The 24,646-nt window shown below is 25.6% G+C and overlaps 7 protein-coding genes across 7 annotated transcripts; 3 read left to right on the top strand and 4 right to left on the bottom strand.

Annotated features, from left to right (window-relative positions):
• Positions 1–337: 337 nt before the first annotated feature.
• Positions 338–1,672, top strand: PCHAS_0907500 (conserved Plasmodium protein, unknown function; the record flags this gene model as incomplete). Its single annotated transcript, XM_016798051.1, has 7 exons — positions 338–399; positions 519–617; positions 712–846; positions 949–1,027; positions 1,133–1,192; positions 1,380–1,505; positions 1,628–1,672. The coding sequence occupies 7 exons, from the start codon at positions 338–340 to the stop codon at positions 1,670–1,672; spliced, it is 606 nt and encodes a 201-aa protein (XP_016655310.1).
• A 53-nt stretch (positions 1,673–1,725) lies between these two features.
• Positions 1,726–3,236, bottom strand: PCHAS_0907400 (actin-like protein, putative; the record flags this gene model as incomplete). Its single annotated transcript, XM_016798050.1, has 4 exons — positions 1,726–1,746; positions 1,875–2,018; positions 2,116–3,050; positions 3,200–3,236. The coding sequence occupies 4 exons, from the start codon at positions 3,234–3,236 to the stop codon at positions 1,726–1,728; spliced, it is 1,137 nt and encodes a 378-aa protein (XP_016655309.1).
• A 1,266-nt stretch (positions 3,237–4,502) lies between these two features.
• PCHAS_0907300 (mitochondrial ribosomal protein L11 precursor, putative) lies at positions 4,503–5,634 on the top strand (the record flags this gene model as incomplete). Its single annotated transcript, XM_739202.1, has 5 exons — positions 4,503–4,590; positions 4,725–4,824; positions 5,024–5,144; positions 5,238–5,319; positions 5,489–5,634. The coding sequence occupies 5 exons, from the start codon at positions 4,503–4,505 to the stop codon at positions 5,632–5,634; spliced, it is 537 nt and encodes a 178-aa protein (XP_744295.1).
• Positions 5,635–6,080: 446 nt separating this feature from the next.
• On the bottom strand, positions 6,081–9,128 carry PCHAS_0907200 (vacuolar protein sorting-associated protein 35, putative; the record flags this gene model as incomplete). The annotated part of the gene is made up of 2 exons (XM_016798049.1): positions 6,081–8,786; positions 9,024–9,128. The coding sequence occupies 2 exons, from the start codon at positions 9,126–9,128 to the stop codon at positions 6,081–6,083; spliced, it is 2,811 nt and encodes a 936-aa protein (XP_016655308.1).
• A 2,173-nt stretch (positions 9,129–11,301) lies between these two features.
• PCHAS_0907100 (RNA-binding protein, putative) lies at positions 11,302–15,600 on the bottom strand (the record flags this gene model as incomplete). Its single annotated transcript, XM_016798048.1, has 3 exons — positions 11,302–14,783; positions 15,067–15,177; positions 15,336–15,600. 3 exons carry the CDS (start codon positions 15,598–15,600, stop codon positions 11,302–11,304), a joined length of 3,858 nt encoding a protein of 1,285 aa, XP_016655307.1.
• A 2,961-nt stretch (positions 15,601–18,561) lies between these two features.
• PCHAS_0907000 (conserved Plasmodium protein, unknown function) lies at positions 18,562–19,688 on the top strand (the record flags this gene model as incomplete). Its single annotated transcript, XM_016798047.1, has 4 exons — positions 18,562–18,601; positions 18,769–18,835; positions 18,959–19,031; positions 19,194–19,688. The coding sequence occupies 4 exons, from the start codon at positions 18,562–18,564 to the stop codon at positions 19,686–19,688; spliced, it is 675 nt and encodes a 224-aa protein (XP_016655306.1).
• Positions 19,689–20,379: 691 nt separating this feature from the next.
• On the bottom strand, positions 20,380–23,934 carry PCHAS_0906900 (pre-mRNA-processing factor 6, putative; the record flags this gene model as incomplete). Its single annotated transcript, XM_739507.2, has 2 exons — positions 20,380–20,690; positions 20,802–23,934. 2 exons carry the CDS (start codon positions 23,932–23,934, stop codon positions 20,380–20,382), a joined length of 3,444 nt encoding a protein of 1,147 aa, XP_744600.2.
• Positions 23,935–24,646: the final 712 nt, after the last annotated feature.

Raw genomic sequence — 24,646 nt, 5'->3', positions numbered from 1 at the left:
CACGCATTGTTATTTTTTGATTTTTTTTTTTGTTTTTAATAAATTAAAAATTAAATTTTTATGAAACTATTAATTGCCTTCATTAAATAATATTGATGGGCACTTTTTAATTATTTAATTTGTATCCTATACTTATGCATATATTTTTCCCATACCCACTGGGATATGTACTTCATTTTTTTTAAGTCTTAAACGATGATTTCAAAGAGGTAGTACTCATTTTAGTTACCTGCATTGTATAGAAGATAATTTTCTCAAATAAATATTTCTTACACTAAAGGAATAAAAAACGCACACACATATATATACATGCTTCAATATATAAGTGCTTAAAACCATGGATTTAATAAAATTAACGGAATATGCAAGTATATCACATGAGTATAAGGCACTCCTAAGGTTACAACTCTGAGAATTGTATCGTGTTTTCCCCCGTTAAAAATGTTGAAAAATGTTGGAAAAGTTGAAAAATGTTGAAAAAGTTGAAAAAAATGAAAAAATATATTAACTTTTGATAGAGATAAGAAGAAAAATTCGGAAAAGGAGCGACTAGCTGCACTTGTGATACAAAAGCATTTTAGAGGATTCTTAGTTAGAAAAGCAAACATAATATATAGGTAAACTTTTTTTACCATCATGTTCCCTCGAAAGGGTAATGCACATATGTATATGGTTGTAACGACACTTCATTATTCCTTTTATAATGTTTAGACACCTTTTAAAGAATATAAGAAATAATCTCGAAAATTTGAGATGCAAATATGTACTAAAAAAATTAAAACGAGAAAAGTTGGAGGCCCAACGTGATATGTATTTATCAGACAACGCCACGAAGATACAAAAGATGTAACAAAAATAGAAAAAATATGAAAAAAAAAATATTTTTCCTTTTAAAGTGTATAATATAGTATTGCCATTTTTCTCCCTTATTTATATGACCCCAAATAGGTTTCGTGGATTTTACTCGAGAAAATATATTCACAATTTTTTTAAATGGAAACAAGATATCATTGAGATTGATAATTATGTGAGAAAAAAAACTAATGCATATGGATACGAACATTTTCATTTTAAATTGACGATTATTGATGTATGTGTAATTGTTTTATTCCCCCCCTCTTTTTAAATACAGGTCAAAGATCAACAAAATAAAATGCTACACGAAATCGAAGAGAAAAGGATAAAGCAGTTGGTATGATAAAAAAAAATTTGAGATTAATTTATGATAAGTTAGAAATGCATATGTGTAAAAAAATTGTAATACATGTAATTATTATGTTTACATGAATAAAAAAAAAACAAAATAAAAATAGTAAACCTATAGCATTATAGGAATAATATATAATGAACTAATAAATATTGTTTTTCTCATTTTTTAGGTGTATGATAAAAAAATACAAGATATTAAAATTCATAATGTCGCAAAAAATTTGCATCATTTAATATCAACAAAGGCACAAAAGGGAGTCTATAATTATAAAATAGAAAATATAATCAAAGATCAAGTAAAAACAATTAAAATAAAATACATATATAATCATATGCATATTTAAATTGATGGATTTACATTCCTTGCTTGCTTTGGGTTTCATCATTACGGCAAGTTTTCGGTTTTCCGTTTTTATAGCAAGAAAGAATAATAAACAAAATTAAGCGAGACGATAAAAAGTAAAAGTCCTCACGGGAAGTATAATGAAATGACAAACAATGGGAGAAAAAATTGAACTACGTCAGCTTTAGAGTTGCCTATAAAAAAGAAGGAAGATACAATGAAATTTTACAAAGGACATTACTCAATCTGAGATACAATTCTAAGCTAGTAAATGTGATCGTACATGATGTACTTGCTTTATTTCTTTTTTTGAAGATCTTACTTTGATCAAAAATATGTTGTCCCCCGTTTCGTCGTATTCTTCCTTTGATATCCACACTCCCCTTTGGGCCTCCCGCAACTCGGGTTGGGAAAATATTTGGCCACCACACCAAGCCATGATAGCCCTATTTTCGTGTACATGAACCTAAATGTTAAAAAATAGATGTATCATAAGTATGTAGTCACGATTTAGTTTTACAAATAAAATAAGGATAGACAGTTCTTTCTCATTTAAAAATTACCTTTACTGCGGATCTGGCATTTTCAGGTGAATTATTTTTTATTTCACGTTCTAATCGTTCAGCCAAATTTGGAAAAAGAGAACAACCACCCGATAAAATAATGTTGCTACTTAATATTTTTCGATTTTCAATAGGGCAAGATAAAATAGATTTACATACAATATCAGGAATACTTAAATTATCTCTATGACATAAAAGCGGATTAAATAGAGCTTCAGGAACATAAAATCGTTCATGAGAAATTTCTATAGTATTATATCCATCTCTTAAAACATCACCATCTGGTAATGTATAAGTAGCTGTTAAATCTTCTCTTAATTGATCTTTTGGAGGATTTAACGAACAAAAACATAAAGTTTCTTTCATAATTTTTACATATTCATAACATTTTCTTGTTGTCATATTATATCCTATATCACATATTAATTTTTGCATAAACATAGTTAATTCTTCTCCACCAAAATCGGAACGAATAACTGAATTTTTTTCTATATATCCATCAAAAACTGGTATGCATTGTGTAACTCCTTCTCCTATATCTAAAACTAAACCTGTGGTTAAACCTGCTGCATATATAGACATCAGGCCAGACACAGAAATGTTTATATTTTCAAACCCAAAATTTTCAAAAAATATTTCTCCCATATTTTTTCTATGAGATATAGAGCATAATGGGGGCTCAGTTAATAATATATTTTTTACACTTCTATTTGGATCAACACAATTTATTGCATAATCCCATATGCTATTTACTAAATCCCAATCAGATATATGCCCATGATCGAATGGCCTATATATTGATAATTCAGACTCATGATAAAATGCTTCATCTCCCACATATGTTTGATTTACATCTTTATCTCTCGAATTTCCAACTACTGTGGGGAATACTATTGTCGGTAAAGTATTTGTGTTTAATCCTACTTTCATATAGCCTATATATTAAGAAATTAAAAAAAATAGCGAAAATGAGGATAATCAAGCTTTGTGTGTAACTTTTTTTTTCTGAACAGCAAGGTATTTTTTTTTATAAATGAATAAATTAGCTTATTTGCCTGCACATGCAATAATTTTTTTTTTTTACCTGAGCCATTGTCAATTATAATAGTGTTATTATCCATTCGTATAAGGTTATGTATGTTTAGTTATTGAATATTATATTTGTCTGTGTAAGACTATTTTGTAATTTTGGTGTGTATATATATATTTTATTATTTCACAAATTTCATTTTTTTGTTTTGCATTTTTTGGTTTTGCATTTTGTTCTTTTTTTTAAATTGCTAACTAATAAAAAATTCAAAATTAGGTAAAGGTAAATGGTATGAAAAATTAAAACACACAAATGGCCAATAACTTTAAACCCAAAGAAAGGAAAATAATAAAGAGAATGATTATAAATAAATCAATAAACATATAAATAAATGCATAAAAAAATAATGACAATTTATCAAAATTAATATTATTAGCAATACATGTTTTGTATATGCATTTGAAAAGCTATGGAGAAATTTTCCCCGTGAAAATTAAGTGAGGATACATACACATATATTTGGTTGTCCTTTGGATTTTATTAGTTTTACCAAGTGTTAAGTAAATTTTATTTATTTTTCTATTTATCCTAAATAATGTGAGAAAAAATCATTGCCCATTTTTCACATAACCCCAATAAACCGTACTATTCGAAAGTTAGAAAGTTCTTTACAATTGTTTTGCATTTCCATGTATAAAAATGAAAAATAATATAAATTATAAAATAGAATAAAATATAAAAATAGAATAAATGGTCTGGAAAAAAAAAAATCTATAATAATTAAATGGTGATTTTGAAAATGCACACATTAATGTATGAAATAGGGCATATTAAAAGTTACCAAACTTTTATTAAAATCGGCGTGATTATAAAAAATAGGATTAAAAGTTACATCAAATTATGTTCGTAAAAAATAGTTTTTAATGCATATTATTTTTGATAAAACGAATTAAAATATGTATTATAAAACGTACATTCATAAATATGGCAACAAAATAAATAATACTTATAAACTTTTATAGTACTATATAAAGAGTTTGATTGAAGTATAAAAAATATATATGTTGTTTCATTTTTGTGATAAATATTTTCTTATAATATAGCTTACCATTTTGACTATATAGGAATATGTCATTTTTAAAAAATGCATAACATATAAATAGAAATCTTTCGAACATTCACAATGAAAAAAAAATGTTTAATCCAAAAAAGTTTTAAAATTGTAAGTTTTTTTAAAAAAAAATGAGTTTGCTACTTTTGACGTTTCTTCTTTTTTATATATTTATATGAAGTTAATAAAAATATACTATTCTTAATCTCATTCCTTTTTATGTTCCTTGGATGTAGTAACTCTAAAATGTCAAGGATAGGACGTTTTAATTTAATTGTCTTGGCTGGTTCTCCCAAACCTAGTGCAAGTATCGGGCAAACCCTCGGTCCTTTAGGTATAGCTACACACATCAGCAAATAAACAACCGATTCATAATGTGCATATTAAAACAGCTGAGCTGTCGTTTACTTTTATTTTGTATGCTCAAAAATATATAGAGATATACACCCATTTATGCAATATTTATAGGCATAAATATGATGACATTTTTCAAAGAATTCAATGAACGAACAAAAAGCATATCAAAAAATGTTCCCATTCAAGTTACTCTAGAGCCACTCAATGATAGGTATAAGCATCCTAAAATTGTTGAGAAAAAGAAAATACATTTAACTTTGTTAATAAATAAGAACCTATTTTACCATTCTATGCTAATATTGCATAATGAGAAAGATAGATTTATTGCTACCGCTTTGTACGAAGCAATACACATACATGCTATGCACAACCCTTTGCAAATGCTTATTACATTTTCTACATAATCATAGGACGTATCGATTTTATTTGAGAACCCCAACAGTTGTTTGGTTCATCAGAAAGTGCGCAAGAGTTCCCATGTTTAGTTATGCCCCGAAACACAAAATCGTTGGTGCTATAACTTTGTCGGAAGTATGTTTATTAAGCATAAGTCATTTTTTTACTTTTTTATTTATTTACTTCCTTGGTTATCCACTTATTTGCCTACTTCATGACAATGCGCAGGTTTTCCACATCGCGAAGTGCAAACGCATGGATCCCCCCCTGATCAATATGTCAATTAAAAGTATATGCAAGTACATCATCGGTAAAGATGACATATTTATTCATACTGCATGCATGTTCACATATGAGATGAGATGGCACACGCTTGCTACTTTACAAAGTGCCTCCTATAGATTCGTTTGAAGCTTGCATTGTTAGTGTTTATACATATTGACATGCCATTTTTCAACATTTTCTACAACTTTCATTAGGCACATGCCAAAGCATGGGAATAAAAGTGTGTCGAGAACTGACTGACGAAGAAAAGAAAAAATATTTTGTTGATGTTAATCAGTTAGATAATATTAAGAAAGAAATTCGAACAAAAAATAAATTTCAGAAAAGATCAAAGAAATAAATATCTAAACAAATTTCGAACTATTTATTGTAACTTTGATATTATTCATATTTTTTCGAACTTTTAATGGTTAGTCATACTAGCACATTACACTAATTATTTATGTGCAAGTATGAATGTTGGTTTGTTGTTAATAAAACAAAATGGATGAACTACATAAAATATTAGGGTACACATACTAACTTATCAGTATGCACAAATCAAGTAAAAAAATATGACAAGACAATCGGCACACTGACATCTCTATGCATTACATATTTAGGAAAAACATTTATTATTTATTTGAAAAAACGAGAGCTCATTGGGATTGATACAAAAAATGTGAAAGTTCAAAATGGTAGAATAAATAATTTGATGCATTGGTTTGGTTATTTCCAGATAATCTAATTTAAAAAAAAAAATCAATCGCATAATAAGCGTGATAATGCTGCATTTTGTGAACCTTTTTAGCTAGGCAAATAAGCATTTATATTTTCAAACAGATTTGGATTGGCTTGTTTCTTAGCTTGTATGTCCTTAATAATTTGTAAATATTCTTGATTCGCTGAATTGTCTTTAGATAAGTCTGAATAATATTCTTGACATATATCTATGAGGTAGTTAATATTTTTTTCAGTAACTTCAATATTTAATGATTCATAATAATATAAATATTTTTTTAAAGTATGAACAAATAAAAATATATTATCACTATTTGATTGCATAGCTATTTCAGCATTTTTTAAAGCCTTTTGTAGGCATTCATAAGTTTTCGTACTGTTTCTATATTTTTTATTTTCCCAATATAAATGTGAACACATTAAAAGTCCAACACACTGATCTTTTTTTTTTAATAACTTATTAGCATGTTGACATAATTTTAAAGCTACATTATTATAATTTTCATTATCTAATATATTAATATGGGACGATAAAATACCAACAGCCCATATAATGCATTCAAATTGTTGTGCTGAAATGTTTATATCTTCTTCATATATAATTAATGGTTGTGTAATAAATTCTAAACATATAGCTTCTATATTATCAAAGGAAATAAAAGAATAATCATTTACAAATTTTTCATATTTATCTACTACTATAGCACTATATAAAAATATTTTAAATGCCAGTATAGGGATTTCACTTGATATAGCTAGTAAATTTGTATGTATAAATTTGAAAATATTTTTTGCATATTTATTATATTGATTAACTGTGTTTTCACTTAATATTGTTGTTTCTTTATTTGAAAAGTTATTAAAATTTGAATCATAATAATTATCTTCACGTTTACTTTGTTCATTATCAAATTCAGAGTTTGATAAATGTGTCGTTTCATTATTATCTGGAATAGATGTACCAACAACTATTATTTTGGTGACGATATTTAATAAAGTAAAAATAATGGTGGGAAGTAATTGACTGAAGTATATACTATCATATATATAATTATAAAATAACATGGTTGTATTATATTTTTGTTCGATATTATTTGTGTTAGTAATTATATGAAAAAATTTAGATATTTTTTCTGATGTATAAACAATAGAATTATTTTCAAAATTAAACGGATCCTTTTTATTAATATTCTTTTTTTGATTTGGTGTATCTTCATAAAAAATACATGAAATAAATTTTAAAATTTCTTCGACATTTTCATATACCATCTCTTTATGTTTACATTCTATAATAGCATCAATAATATTTAAACTTAATTTTTTTTTATATTTATCATTGATACTATTTAATAAATTTTGAATATTTTTCGCTTTTAATGCGTCTAACCCTAAATGATTAAATGGTAATACAATAATACTTATGACTTGTTCATATATTTCACCATCATTTATATTTATATTGGATACTATTTTATATGCCAATTCAAATAATGCATTAATTGTTGTACTATCATACATACATATACATAAAAATATAAATTCATATAAAACTTGTAGCATTTTTATTATATTTTGAATTATTTCTTGTTTATCTTTTTTAACTACTTTATTATTATCATTATTTCCGATCGAATTTTTATGAATACTATTGTGATCAGTAAGTATGGGTATAACCTTAGATGCATCTGCATCTTCTTTCGTATTGTTTAACGTGGATGGTTCATCATTAATGTTTATCGAATCAGGATGAACGGCACTCTTATCGACATTTTGAAATGACATATCCTGTGCATCGTTATAGTTAATCTCATTTTGACACTGCTCTATTGTCCTATTAACATAAATAACAAGATGGTTATAAAATAAATTAAATATATCAATTTCTTTTGGAAACTCTGATTTATCATGTTCAACAAATGATCTTAATCTTTTTAGTAACGTTATAAGAATATTTTTGAAATCGACAGAATTATTTAATTTTAAAATGGAGTTTAATAAAATTTCTAAACTATATAAATGACATTCATCACTAAATACTTGGACAATAGATTCAAATATATATTGTTGTATCAATGAATCATTAATATTAGATAAGTATAATAATAATTTTGGTAAACATTTTTCAATGTAGTATTGTTTTGTCATTCCTTCTAATTGTGACATACGAACTAATATAGACCCAACTAACATTTTAACATCCATTTTTTCTTTTAATATTTTTATTCTATTATTTTTTAAAATAGTATCATCTATATTATTAGGTATTGGTACAACTTTATCATTCATTCTATTCCATAATTTTAAGCTTTCATAAAAGTTTGTTAATAAAAATTCAAATGCATCATCAATATTCCCACCACCTGCTTCTTCATATTCACTACCAGTATCTGGTATCCTATCTTTACACATCTGTATCAAAAAATATCGTAAAAATAAACCCTTTAAAGGATGTTGTATACCTTTACATAATTCAGTCATATCTTTTAAAATATACTTTGCTTTAATATCTTTATTTTTTATATAATTTCTTCCAACGATTATTAACAAATATAAACGCGGTATTATATTTCCTGCATGTTGTACACTTTCATATATATCAATAAATTTTTTTTTATGTTTTTTTTTATCATTTATGAAGCTATCCAAATGCTGCATCTCATTAAATATTAGCATGTACAATTCGTAGTAATACTTAGGGGAAAGCTCGGTCGTTTTTAATTCGCACAGCATGTTGGACGCGTGCTTGAGCGTGTCCCTCAACGACCCATTGTCCTGCAAAGTAAGTTGGAAAAGTTGGAAAGGTTATAAAAGCTAGAAAAGTAAGAAAAGCTAGAAGAGCTAGAAGAGCTAGAAAAGCTAGAAAAGCATAACGAAGTATTGCAAACGGTGAAACATGGTATGAACCGTTTTAAGCTGGTGTGTGTATCACTTCATTGCACACCACAAGTACAAATTCACCATGCAATACGAATGAATTCACATAAGTAGTGAAGTAGTGTTTCCCCTTACCAGTGCCTGCTTCATAAAAAAGCTTTGCTCCTTGACAACAAAAATGCATTCATCCAATAATCGCTTTTGGTCTACTACATGATTAGATTCTTTGTAAGAATTCATATTTACTTATTCTTATTTGTTACTCTTAAATGTTTTTACATGTATATGCTGGCAAATAAGTAAAGGCCTGCTAGTATTCAACTCTTCTATACAATATGTAGGCCCTATTTTAAAGGCGTACAATAGTTGAATAATTTAGTTAGTACGAAAATATTATCCTTCGATATACAATTCGTAACACTCTTTAAAGTAATATAAGTAGTGTCATATATAAGTAAGCATTTGATGCAAATACTTAACATGCATGCTAAAGAATAGACGATTCTCTAACTATATTTATGATAAACACAAAATGGCAAATCATCTAAATTTTCTTGAGCATACAAAAATGAATTTATAATAAAAAAAAAACAATTTCTAACTCTCAATATTTCTTGGAAAAAAGGGGTAAGCCATCTCGTTTTTTTTTTCCGATTTTTTTTTTTTTTTTTTTTTTTTTTTTTTATTTGCAATTTTTTAACAATAATAATATATGGATTTTATAATATTTCCATTTTTTTTATAAAAATAGGAATGATCGTAAATATATTTTACTACCTAATTATAATTTTTTAGTTTAACTGTACAAATGTGTAATACTGAAGAGAATAAACATATTTACATTATTCACAAAAAAATATTTAATATTGAAAGTCCGAAAAAAAATGTATGTACATATGATAAGGTATATATAATGAATTTATATAAAATGGAAAAAGAAAAAATAAAAATAAACAATTACACATGCTAATTTGGTATACATATTTTATCTAAATATTTTTAAAAAAAAATGAAAACAAAAAATAGGTATGTGATTAGCATTATTTTTAAATTTTGTATATTTATTTTATACTTTTTTGAAAATCATAAAAAGTATGGTTATTTTCCAACCCATTTTTGAACTATGAAAATATTAAATATATGCCCTCGCATTTGTTAAGTTACATTTTTATTCCCCATATAATTATTTGCTAGCACCATTTTTAATACCTATTGTTATTAATTACTTATTGGGATAGTATAACATATACTGCATAGTTTTGTTTACTATTTATATTATACTTAAACAAGGGAACATAAAAAATGTAATGTATACTGGTACTAATTTAAACTATTCAAGTAACTATGCTTTAGTGTGATTATTGAAACTGTCATGCTCATGCTCACGGCAGTTTGCAAAAAAGTATAAAATGGATAATGCAAAATATATATGATACAAAGTCGAATTCGTAAACTTCCACGATGTAAGGGGGAAAGAAAAAGGTGTCACACACACTATTTTTTCCTAGCTTATTTTTTATTTTTACATGCTATGCATATGTCAACGGGTAGGTTATGCCGCTCTCTATCGAATTGTGCCCTATTTCTACAAAGTTAACACGCAAAATGGCTATAAGCAAAGTTTTGCACATTATTGGGTGTTGGTAAAGTAAAAAATAGACGACCGAAAAAGATGAAAAAATTTCATGTGCTATAATGCTACTGTGCTACAGTGCTACAGTGCTACAATGGTTGTTGAATCTATTTTGGATAAAATAATGAATGATAATTTTATAAACATAAAATAAAGTTAGTTTAAGTTTTTTTTCGTTATTTTGAATATTCTGACTAACATAAAAATATGTACAATAATAATACATTAAAAAAATATAATAAAATAATGAATAGATAAACGAAAGAACGAAGAGATAATAATCTGGTACATGGGTAGCGAATATGCTCGCGCCATGCTGTGTTAATTATTATATGCAACATATATTAGTGTAAAAAGGAAAATGCCATAATTATTCATATTATATCAAAACAGCGTATACACACACACAAATAATGTTAACACATGCACATATAGGTATGTATAAGTATGTATAAGTACGTATAAGTACGTATAAGCACGTATAAGCATGTATAGGCACGTATATATATACATATGGATAGCATGGATAAGCGTGTTAATACAGATTGGTATACAATTATTCATAAGATATTTTCATGGTAAAAATAGGATAAATAAATATACAAGGACTCTCATAAAAGTTTGAAATAAAAAATATTCAAATTTTTTTAAAGCTAGCTAAAATGTTATTACATTTGCACACGCATATATATGCTATATATTATATATGTGCAAGGTTAGTGATAAATATAGGCATATTTGTGGGAGTGTAAACAAGCGTTACACACGCATTTTTAAAATTTATTTATCACTTTCATCACCATCATCTAAACATTCGTATCGATTTTTTTTAATCGAAACGTTATTTGTTTTGACAGTTGAAACAATAGCTTTTTTAGGAATAGTTTGGACTTCTGATTTGGATTCTGATTTTTCTTTTTCACTTGTTTTTAATTGGGTTTTTGGACTTTTATAATATGAACCATTTTTTGATGGATACTTATAATAACTTGATGATTTATAATTATTTGAATAATTATAATTACTCATCTTTGAATGATAATTATGATGTTTACTTCCGTTACTACCATAATTTTTATGTCTTATGGAACTATAATTATTTGAAAAATATTTATTATCCATTTTATCATATTCCATATAATTACTATTTCTATGGTAGCTATCTCTTCCATTTTTTTCATAACCATCTTTATAACTTAATCTATCATGAGAATTTCTATATGCTCTATCATAGGATTCTTTATAATTTATTTTATCATAGGAATCTCTATGTTTTTTTCTATCATCAGATGAATTATATCCTTTACTATCATACGTTTTTTTATCTGATGAATCATATTTACTGCTTCTTCTTCTTTCATAATTATTACTTCTACTACTTCTTTTATCATAATTTCTACTATGTTTTCTATGATCATATGAATCATCTCTATCTTGTCTTTTCGATTCATCTCTTTTTTTACTATCCTCTTTTCTATCTTCCCTTCTACTTTCATCTCTTCGACTTCTATCTCTACGACTTCCATCTCTCCTACTACCATCTCTTCTACTTTCACTTCTTCTACTATGTCTTCTTTCATCTCGTCTATCTGATTTTCGATCATCCCTTCTACTTTCTCGTCTATCATATCGTCGGCTATATCGGTCTCTTCGTCTACTATCATCTCTTCTTCGAGCACTTGAATCTCGTCTTTTGCTACTTGCTCTGCTAACCTTATTGGAATGGGAACGGCTTTTTCGAGAATTTGAAGAAGATTCTTTATCATTTGATAAGGCATTACTATTTTCTTTCTGTTCTCCTAATAAATTTGTTCTTGCTTCCCATATATTTTCTCCTTTTTTCAAATTAGGTTTAACTAAAATATCGATTTTTTGACTTTTTCCAGTTCTTTGTGTATTATTACTAGGTGCATTATTTTCATCACCTATATTATTATTTTCTTCATTATCATTACTCATTTTTTTTTTCGGTTTTTTTTTTGTTTTACTTTGTAATAAAGTTGATTTTAGATTTTTGCTAGTAATATCTTTACCATTTTCAGAACTATCACTTTCATAGGTATAATTATCATTATTACTTCGATGGGAGTCATCATAATTATTATCTATTTTTTTATTATCATGGTCATAATATTTATTAGAATGAGATTCATTATTGTTACTATAGCTAGCTCCATCTCCTGCATCATTATTTATATCATCTTTATTTTTATCTTTTGAATCGGGATGTCTGTTATTTTCATCATCATTTTTTTTTTCGGTAGTTATAACTTTAACTGTTTTAATTGAGGTAACCTTTTTTGCCTTACTTGAATTGTTGGAATTTTTTACATATTTTAAAGAACTGTCATATAAATTTTCGATATTATAATTATAAGAATTTGAATTTTTATTATAATTATCTCCATCACCTGATCCTTTTATATTTCTGTTCATATTTTCAAATGGTTCTTCATTTTTTTTAGAACTACTTTCATTACCCTTTCTTATGTTATGATTATCTTTATTTATTCCTTCATTGTCTGAACCAAATTTACCATAATTTTTGGAACCTCTCATATTTTGACCATCATCATTATTATATGAACTATTATTATTTTTATATCCACCACTAATTGCTGAATTATTTCTCACGTTGGAACTACTTCTATTGTTACCATCTTCACGTTTAATGTTTTTCATAATGATATTTTTTATATTTGCTTTTTCATCTTTTTTAATAACATTTAAATCTTTGGATTTACCTCCATACATTCCATCGTCATTTTTTTTATCTGATTTTAAATTATTTCTCAACGTAGAAAATGCATTTTTATTATTATTGTCATAATTATTCATGTAATTTGAATTTTTGTTATACCCCGATTTTGTATTTCCTTCTCCATCAGCATTCGAGTTATATCCATGATTATTCATACCGCTTCCACTATTATTGTTGTAAGGCATATTATTTCCATCTGAATTTTTAAACCCTTTGTTCATATTCATTCGTTTCATATTGCCATCGGATCCGATACCGTTCATATTTCCACTACCAGCATTATCTAAATTATTCATATTATTTTTCATATTATTATTGTTGTTATTACCCGAATTATTTTTATTCATCGTAAATACATTTTTTTTTGCTCCACTGCTACTCTTTCCAGTATTATTATTATTTGCATTATTTTTATTAAAGTTATTATAATTTGAATTCCTATTTAAATTGTTATTTTTTTTATAATTAAATACATTTTTATTCGAACTTGATCCTGCCATTCCTTTTCTATTTTCATTATTTCCTTTCCCTCCTGATTCATCTTCTTCTTGATTTTCTAATTTTTGATCAGTAGTATTATTTTCGTCTCCACTATTATTATCTTTGTCTTTTGAAATACTCTCATTTAAAATTTTATCTGGGTTTGTATCAACGGGTTTAGCTTCACCAAAAATATTTGGATTGGCAACATAACTGTTTTGATCTAATGGTACTGTTCTTTTTTTTAAAACTAATTTTTTTCGTTGCTCTGATGTAGCAGGTGCTTGCTCAGTAGTTGTATTATCAGCATTTGCATTTTTATTCGAATTATTATTACCACTGTTATTGTTTTGATAATTCATATTTTTAAAAGCAAAATGAGAATTCGCGTTTTTGTTATCACCTTGGTTATGCATATTGTTATTTGACTGATTTGCATTCATGTTGTTCATTCCTTGTTGGTTATTCATGTAATTTCCTTTCATATTATTGTAATTAAAACTTGAATTCATATTATCATTTCCTCCTTTCATTCCCATTCTCATATTATTATTGTTATCGTTAAAATAGGAATTGTTATTTCCTGAAAACATATTATTGCCGTTCATATTATTATTGCCACTATTATTTGCATTGTTATTATTATAATTATTCATAGCATTGTTACCTTGTCTTATATTACCAAAATTATTATTTCTATTTACTGTTTTCTTAAATTTATTTTGTTTTTGATTTAAATTAAAAGCTTTTGTTTTATCCTTATTAATTATAACTGAAATAGTACCATGTTCAAATGTGTTATTTCCTGAATAAAGCATTTTTCCATTTAATTCTAATGACCTGTTCATATCTTCTGCGTTATCAAATTCGATATAAGCTGCTGCTGTTTTTCCCTTTTTGTTCAAAATGTTGATTCTCTTTATTCGGTATCCTTCAAACATAGTATAGATCTCTTCTTTTGTAATATCCAAGTGAAGATTTCGGACGTATATTTCGTAAATATTTGAATAATTATTCATATCTGCAAAGGATAAAGAAAAAAAAATATGTATAAATGCGCACAAAATAGTATGAACAAGTCATAAAAAATGTAGAAATTATGAAAAAAAAAAAAAAAATAGCTATATTACAGCTGAAATTATTGGAATAAAAATTATCAGCATGCACAAAATAGCTACATAAAATAGCATGTTAATAAAAAATATCAAGCATTTAAATCCACACATGAAATAAAAATTGGCGATTTTTCTTCGTATATTAACTATTTTTAAGTTTAAAAATAACAGTAATAATTAAAAAATTACCATTTTTCGAAGGAACAAAATAATTTTGCTTGGGATTATTAACGTCACCATTGCTATAATTATTATCCACCGTTTTATTTTTCATGGCATTATCATCATTATAGGTGTCAACTATAAAGGATAAACAATTTTTCACAAAATGTAACATAAATATATTTATGCATGTGTAGAAATACGGGTTTATGTACATTATATTATGCATATAGCAATATTTTCAAATTGATATACACATTTTTATACTACAAAAAAATTAGTAATAAAAGTTATACCTAATGGAGAATCAAAATCTTCACACATATCAGCCCATCGATTACTACTTTTATTTTCCTCTTTTTCTTTCTGTTCACTATCATTATTGTCATTATTTGTATTGGCTTTATTTTTATCATCATCATGGTTTGCATTTGTGCCGTTTTCATTTACATTAACTTCATTTTGGGCATTTTCTTTACTTAAATCATTATTATTTTCATTATTACATTGGTTATCGTTTTCTCCTTGTACCTCCATTTTGTTTTCAACAGCGGCGCTCATTTTTTATATTTTTCTTTTACTAAATTTTGCTTAAGGTTGTTTAGAATGATTTTTTTTAATTAAAATGTATTATTAATTATATATCTTTAATTAGCTTTATTATAAAATAATGCATGAATGTTAAAAATTAATTATAAAATGAATTTACGAATTAGTATATTTTATGGTTTTGACTTGTTAGTCCTCTTTCATAAATTGCATATATTTTAATTTAGATAAATATGTTATTTTTTAAAAAAATATATAATTTCTTAATTTTGTGTTTAAATAATGTGTTAATATATGTTCCCTATTATATAAAAACATTCTTTTTATCTTCTACAAAATTATACACACATGAGTAACGGTTATTGTAATTCCCAATGAGATTGTTATATTATCCTTGTGGTTTTATTTATTATATAAATCTTTACTTTAATTATTTTCCACTACAATATAAACTTGGTTCATTTCATTTGTTTTTTTATAAAATCCATGACATTGAGAAAGGGAATAATTTATGTTGAGAATGGCTAGTTGTTAATATTTATTGTATAGGCGCATATATATACATATAGGAGAGTTAGATATTATCCGCTAATTGTATTTCAAGGTTGTTAAAATTTGGGGTATTCCTTTTTGTTTCTATTTAAATATCTCCAGCTCCAATTCTTTTACATATATTAAAATAAATGTAATATAAGGAAAATAGAAAATAATAAAAAGAAATTTGAAAATCTCTCCGCATCTAATATTTCGTAAGAATTAATTCCTTTTTATAACATCCATTTTTTAGTAATAAATAAATATTTTATAAACCTAGGCTTTTTTTTATATGATTGGTAAAATTGGAAATGATTCGCTAACAAATTTAGCTCTTCTTTTGTAGGTATTTTACAATAATTTTTTATATGTTATATTTTTTTCAGTTGAAAAAACCTTAATAGAAATAGTAAAAAAGGAAAGGTATTTCTTGATGTATAAAATTAATTGGAAACAAACAGTTTATATGTATTTAAAATTATTGTATTCTTCTTTATTATTTTTTATAATTTATTATTATTTATATTTTTTTTGTATTTCTTTCCTCAGCTCTGATATATTCTTGTTGTTTTTTTATTTATTTTTAATTTACATATATTTTATATGTTAATTTTCTTTTTTCTCAACTTTCTTTTTATTTTTAATATGAAAGATTAAAAGGGAGTATAAGTTATAAAATGGAAATATATAAATAAAGGGTTCACAATATTATGTGGTACAAAAATGTTATATAAATATATATTTTATCTTTTTTAAATAACGTTTTTATATATCCATAAATGGTATTTATATTTTATTATATAATATTTTTTTTGATGATAAATATTTGTTATATATATTTTTTTTTCTACCTATTTATTTTAATTTCAATGTGATGTTACTAAATGCATTTGATATTCTTAATTACATAATATCACCGTTATATAAATTTATTATTCCGTACATGCTATTATATATATATATTTTTTATATGTATAGGAAAATCTTTCAACAATTATTCATGCGTGCTTTTAAATTCCCTTAATAATATATATGCATATAAAAAGGAAGGCATAAAATATATCAGAGTATTTTAAAATAAATAACAATACGTACTTATACACATATCAGTAAATATGTTATGACCATATTAGCCTTTTTTATGATAATAGAATAAAAAAAAGTATGTGATATTTTTTATAGGAAAATTAAAAGTAATATATACTTTGCATATTTTTTTAAACTCAAACTTGTTATATAATTACTATGTTTATAATAAAGAAATAAAAAAAAAAATATTTTTTATAGCATAAATAGGTATTTACATATAAAGGTATTTCAAGGGACAGTTATATATTATACCTACATTTTTATATAGTGTAAAATGATTAATATTTTAAAGTCACATAAAACGTAAAACTATATTGAGAATGATATTCGTACGATTACCCTTTTTTGTCGTTTTATTTATTTTGTATATTTATTGAACTAACAAATTATCATTAGCATAATTTTATTGCAAACACAGACATACAAAAGGAATTAAAGTACAGGGCAATGGCATATTATTATATTGTATTTTTTTTAATTATGCACTTGTATTTATTTATATAGAAAAAGATCAAATAAATAGGGCTATAAAAAAAGTTGTTTTTTTGTTTATTCTGTTATCAAAACGTATATATTATCAACTTTTTTTTTTTTTTTTTAAATATGATAATATAAAATAAATTAGTATTTATAAATAATATTAAAAATAGGAAGAAGTTGTATTTTTTGTTAATATAGAGCTTGACCATTTTATATATTAGCTGAATAGAATAAAGTATAATAATTGTTGGAAATTTCAGTATTTATTTAAAGCTTTAAATTGTTGTATATGCGATTTAGTTGGTATTATACAACCATTTTCGCAGTTCGCTTTATTCGCATTATTCTATTTGTATAGACTGATAAAGTAAAATAAAAATTCAAAAATTATTTAAAAAAATCATGGTTAAACCATCTCATAATTCAATCAACGATTTTCAGCACTTTCGTAAAGTCTAAGTTAAAAATATATATGTCACCATAAACTACTTTTGGTAATTTTTTGGAAGACGTAAAAAAGAAATAATAACGGATATATTTGATATACCATTTTTATATTTTTGTTTATTATAAATATGAATATTATCACAAAGAGACGAACAAATAAAACAAAAAAAAAACAGAAAGAGGCATAGTTGTATATGCTGTATATTTTGTTGAAATGGGATGCATAACCAGAAAGCTGATAAAATTATTTGCAATTGCTAATCAATTTTTTTGTAACCAATTTTTATAAAAATAAAACGAAAGGAATTTTATTTAACACAAGATTACGATAGATAGATAGATAAATAAATATATATACATATAGTGCCAAGATTTAGGACAGTACTTATTTTATGTTTATGTTGAAAATAATTTCAACGAAAAATGTCGAAAAAATATTATGAAAAATTATTATGCGATATTCGTAAGTATAAAAAGAATAGCTAACCTATTTGTGTGCAAAATATATATAATTATTTTCACATTTTTAATAACTTATATATGGATATTTTTGTCTTTCTATTTATTTTTAAAAAGTAGAAACAAAAAATGTAAGTCACATATTTATTATGCCATTCTTTTGTTTTATAGAAAATCAATCTAAGCCCGTGGAGTCAAAATTCGGGTCGTATATTCTTCAAAAATTTGGATGGGAAAAGTAAGAAAAAGCTAATTATTATAAAGTTTGGTCAGGCAAAAGGTTGTCTTCTTATTTTGCAAAATTATCAAACTGACAAACGGAACACCATTCCATATTGACATATTTTTTTCCTTTTTGCAGAGGTAAAGGGTTAGGGAAAAACGAGAATGGGGACGTTAATATTATGAAAATAAAGAAGTACGGAGAACATGGGGTAATTAAAAAAATAAAAAATATTTACATAAGCATTTGCATAATCATTTGCATATCTAATTGAATGTCATGCAGCTCATAATGCTGTTCACTACTCTCCCGATTGAACCGTATCTTTATTTATATTTTTTTATATGTTTTTACTTTTTTACCTTTTTCAAAGCTGGGATATAAAGAACAGAATGACGAGCAAAGCACCGACGGTATGTGGTGGGAAAATATGTACAACAACTGTGCAAAAAAAATGGGCACTAGCAATAGTAACAATAATGAAAAACAAAATTTTACGGATAATCAAAAAATAAAGAATAACAAAGAAGATGATAATGTTAAATATTCCATTTTTGTAAAAAAAAATAAATGTATAATAAGTGCATTTTGTGATGGTCATTCACAAGAACATTCAAATGAAAAGGAAGACAATCAAAATAGCTATTCAAATAATAATATGAAAAAAAATAATAACGATTTTAAAATAAAAGATAAAGAAATAAATAAAGAGAAACACAAAATGAATAACCACTTTGGTAATAACAATTTTCATCATAAAAATAGAGTACCCAATAATAACAACTTCAATATGAATAAATCAAAAAATGAAAAATATGGAAAAATTGGAAAATTTGGAAAATTTGGAAAAAAATGGAATAAGATATAAAATAAAAATTTAAGCATTCATGTAGGCATGCCTATTTTTTTGTATATAATTAAGTTGAAATGTCATTTTTTACAACCAAATTTTGGTAAAAAAAGATCAATGCCCTTTATCAATCTTTGATGTTTTTTCCACAGACAAAAAATTTTATATGAAAAGCTTGAATATGCTTTACATAGAATATGTTATTAATTAATTGTTTTTATACAAAATTAGTTATATACTTTTATTTATTTATTTATTTATTTTTTATCAGCTTTTTTTTTAATATATGATTATTTGTTTTAAAAAAGGTTAGCCATTTTAGTGGAATTGACTTTTTCGTAATAGTTGCATATTTATTACATTTGTGGTCATACATAAATATGCGCATATTTTTTTAAATTTTTTGTTTTATATATATTTTATTTGAATATTTTAAAAACTAATTAAAAAAACAATAGTAACAAGTTATTACACTTTGTAGCCATTTAAAAAATTAAGCATACAAAAATATGCAAAATGAAGTAGCAAACATATGTGTAGGGGTATAATATATACTATATAGGTATATGTACATAATTTAATTTTTATATTCAAAGTGCTTTTTGACTTTGCTTAATAAAACAAAAAAATTTTAATAAATGGATATGCCAACAAACTGGTAATGCGCTTGACATATCATAAGTTATGCAGTAAAAAAGGCGTGAATTGATTACTTCTTTTTTCGACTTTTTTTCGTTGCTTCGTTATTTTTTGAGCTTGTTTCTTTTCTTTTATTATTTTTTGTTTTATCTAATGTGGTATCCTCTTTATCTTCGTCCGACTTTTGAGTTGATTCTTCATTTTCATCCGCTTGTGAAGTTGGCAAAACAACATTTTCATCACTGATAATTTTCAATATGTTTTCAGAAATTGGTTTATTTAAAACTTGAGGAAAGCGTTCCTTAATATATTTATACATCTTTTGTGGGTAGCTCAGTCTCCAGTTTTCTCTCCGCTTTGCGATTTTGTTCCACATGTAGCCTGCAAAGAAGTGAAAAACGTTGAAATTGGTGAAAATGTTGAAAATGGTGGAAAAGAGTATATGAACAGAATTAAGTGAAAAAAGTTCACGAGCAAGCTCTGTGCCATTACCTCGGTTGGGCTCCGCCTTTATGCATTTGTTGATTATGTCCTTTTGGTTAATCTCATTTTCCTGATCAATTTCGAAGGCTAAGAATGTAGCCCAGCCATCACCAAAAGAAGGGTTTAAAGTGATGGCTCTGTGAAACCACTTCCTTGCTTTAACTATTTTATAGTTATTCCAAAATATAATAGCGACAATTAAAATAACATAAGAATTATTTCCACAATTATTAAAAGCAGTAACAGATTTACTATTTTGTAAATTTTTATTTTCTAATTCTATAGCTTTTGACCATAATATACCAGAAGTTGGGCATTCTTTTAAAGCTTCTGAAATAATAGGATTTATATTTTTATTATTACATAATAATTCAATTTCAATAAGTTTTAACCAAAGTAGATCATAATTTTCAATAACTTTTACAGATGCATTAATATTTTTATTTTCTAATTCGTTTTTACTATTTGATATATTATCATTATTACTATCACCATTTTTTGAATGATTTAAATTACTAGCTATTTCTTCATCATGTATATATTGTTCATTACTTTCAATGATTTCTTTATTTTTTAATATTTTTGTATTTATACTTAATGAGTGTATATTTTTTATTTTTATTTTTGCTTTTTCTACTAATGCTCTAGCAGATGTATAGCTTTTTTTTGTAATTTGTAAATCGATAGCACATAACCACAAATTAATAGAATCGGGGCAAAACTTTAAACCTTGTTGATATATTTGTTGTGCTTTATCATAGGCACTAGTAAGATTTTCTTCTTCATCTTGTTCAACATTATTTTCTTTTAATTCGACCATTTCCAATTCTATTTGTCCTGCTATCATATATAGTTTGTCAAATTTTTTATGTATCTTTAAAGCTTCATGAACTAGCTCTTTTGCATCATTGTAATTTCCTAATAGTCTTTCTAATTGTACAGATTGCATCCATATTTTTGGAGTATTACATTGAACTCTTGATTTTTTTAAAAGAACTCGAGCTCTTTCAAATTCATTATTTTCTCTTTCTAATTTGACAGCGGCTAATGATATTACTTCTGTATTTTGGTTATGCATAAATGATTCTGCTAATATTTTTCTAGCTGCATCTATTTCGTTATTTAACCATTTTTGTTTTGCATACATTAACCATAGGACACTAGAATGTGGGCAATTTTTAACAGCTCGTTGTAAAACGTCATCTACATTTGCTTGATTACCATGTGTTAATTCTAAATTAGCTAAATCTAACCATAAAGATTTTTTTGTTTTAAAAATTTTTAAAGCTTCATTATATATACATCTAGCTGTATGTAATGATTTATTATTTATACAATTTTGTGCATCTTGTTTATAAATTCTTTTTTTATTTAAATTTTCAACACCAATATTCATAGTATTTTTAATAATACTTTGACATGTATGTAAAAAATCGGACTGTTCACATTCTTCAGCAAACTTAATCCATTTATCTCTTTCATGTACTACATTTTTTTGAGATAAGTTTTCTATACATCTCTTTATAATAACATCAACCATGTTAATATTACCTTGCTTTTCTTCTAATTTAGATGCATTGATCCATATTTCTGCACTTGTTGGAATTTGTTTTCTAGCTTCATTTAAAACCTTTTGGGCTTCACTATATTTACATAATCGTGCCAATGCAATCCACATCTCTATACATTGGGGTATACATTCAACAGCTCGTTTTAACAATATATATGCATTATTTTCATTTTCAAGCGAAATAGCTTCTTTCCATAGGACTACTGAATTAGGAATACATTCAATGGCTTTTCGTAATACCTTTCTTTTATCTTGAACGTTCTTTTCTTTTTTATATGCCTCTAACCATAATTTAACAGATGTAGGAATATTTTTAATTGCTTTTGCTAAAATAATTTTAGCTTCACTCAATTTATCTTCTAACCTTACAGCTTCTAACCATACATCTTCATTTTTAGAACATTCAATACAACCTTTCATAATAATTTCTTTTGCTTTATCTTTTCTTTGAGCTAGTTCTTCAACTCGTGCAGCTGCAATCCATCCAGGTCCATGTTTTCTATTTGTATTTATAACTGATTTCAATAATGATCTTGCTTTATTTATATCTGCTATATCAGAATCACTTGTTAAATTTTTTGCATTTAAATTTGTTAAATATCCTTTAGGATCAATAACAGTTTGTCCTTCTACATTATCAATGAGTTCATCTAACTTTACAGAAAGTACTGTACCTCTAGCTTCTCCCAAATCATTTAGAGATAGCATACTTGCATTGTTTGCATTATTAGTTCCTCCGCTAATTAGTGGTGTATTATATCCACTTATATTTGAAGAATTCAAAGGAGTTGCATATCCAGAAATGGCAAAAGGGGTTGCATACCCAGAGAGGGTAAAAGGTGTACTTAACCCACTATTAATTGCTCCGCTTCTATTATTTTTTCCAAATAATGGTGTATCAATACCTGAGCTTGTTGAACCTTTTAATAAAGGTGTTTGAAATCCTAGACCTATAGGAGTGTATAAACCTAAAGGGGTTTTCATTCCAAGAGGTGTTTTAAGACCACTAGTATTTCCTGAAGAAGCTGAATAATTTAAATGTGAATTTGATTCATTTAATTTACTCATAATAAGACTATCTGGTGCTGGTAAATAACTTTTTGGCATTTTTTTTTGTTTTTGTCGAGAATAATTTAAAACATTGGGTATTGATTCCCATTCTTCTAATGTAACATTAGCTAGATTTTTTTTTAAGTCACTAAATTGTTCTTGTATTGTTGGTTTTTGAGCTCTCATTTTTAAAATTTCTTCTTTCAATTTATTTTCTCTTCTACTTTTTCTTCGAACATCCATACGAGAATCAATAGCTTCATAAATATCATCTGCTTCTTTATCTTCTTCATCATATTCTGTATCTTTAAATAATGATTCTGAATATCCATGAAATTCATCGTAATTAAAATCTGAATAATCATTTTTATCTTTATCTTCTGTAATGTCATCTCTACTAACACCCCCAGAGAATCCCGTTACTCCTCTTCCCTTCCCAGCTACATATCCAGCTGGCGCTTTTCCAAATGGGTCCTCCTTTGAGGGGTTAAAATTATACATCCCGTTTTTTATGCTTTTCATATTTTCGAGCTATTTATGCTAGTAAAAAAATACGTGGCTATTGCTCGGAAGGGGGGATAGAGTGTGGTTCATTTTGTGAGAACAACTCGCCGTTTGGCAAATGAAAAAGCAAACAAATATGCGAAACAAATATGCGAAAAAAATATGAAAACATATATATGCTTAAGGTTGCATAGAAAATTTATCTGATTAACTTTTCCTTTTTACTTTTGCCAATTATGTATAGTCACTTCTGTCTTTGTAATTATTTTTTGATGGAATAATTCATATTAAACAATAACGTCCTTTTTAATCTAACCTTTTCTTTTACTATAAGATTTGTTGTAACTTAATTATACTAATTTAAAAGACTTTTATTTTTTCTATAATTCTATTTCTTCCTTTTCTTATAATCTAAATGAATAATTGGTTCCAGCTTATTTAATAGTTATACTATTGAACATATTTATTAATTTGTATTGTTGAAAAAAAAATTCCTTTAATTTTAATCTTCTTATACTATGCTTCTAACTATTAAAATTACCACATATATAATTATGTTTTTTATAAAATGTTATAACATAAAAAAAAAACTTCTTATATATATCGTACTAAAATTAATCAATTTTTTTGTTAGCAAAACATGAAGCTTTTATTTATAAAATATTCATCAAAAAAAAATATTTTTTTTTTTTTACGTATATAATTTTTTGGGATATAAAAATTGGGATTT

Source organism: Plasmodium chabaudi (assembly GCF_900002335.3).
Source record: "Plasmodium chabaudi chabaudi strain AS genome assembly, chromosome: 9".
Lineage (NCBI taxonomy): Eukaryota > Apicomplexa > Aconoidasida > Haemosporida > Plasmodiidae > Plasmodium > Plasmodium chabaudi.
This window is presented reverse-complemented; position numbering and strand designations above follow the sequence as displayed.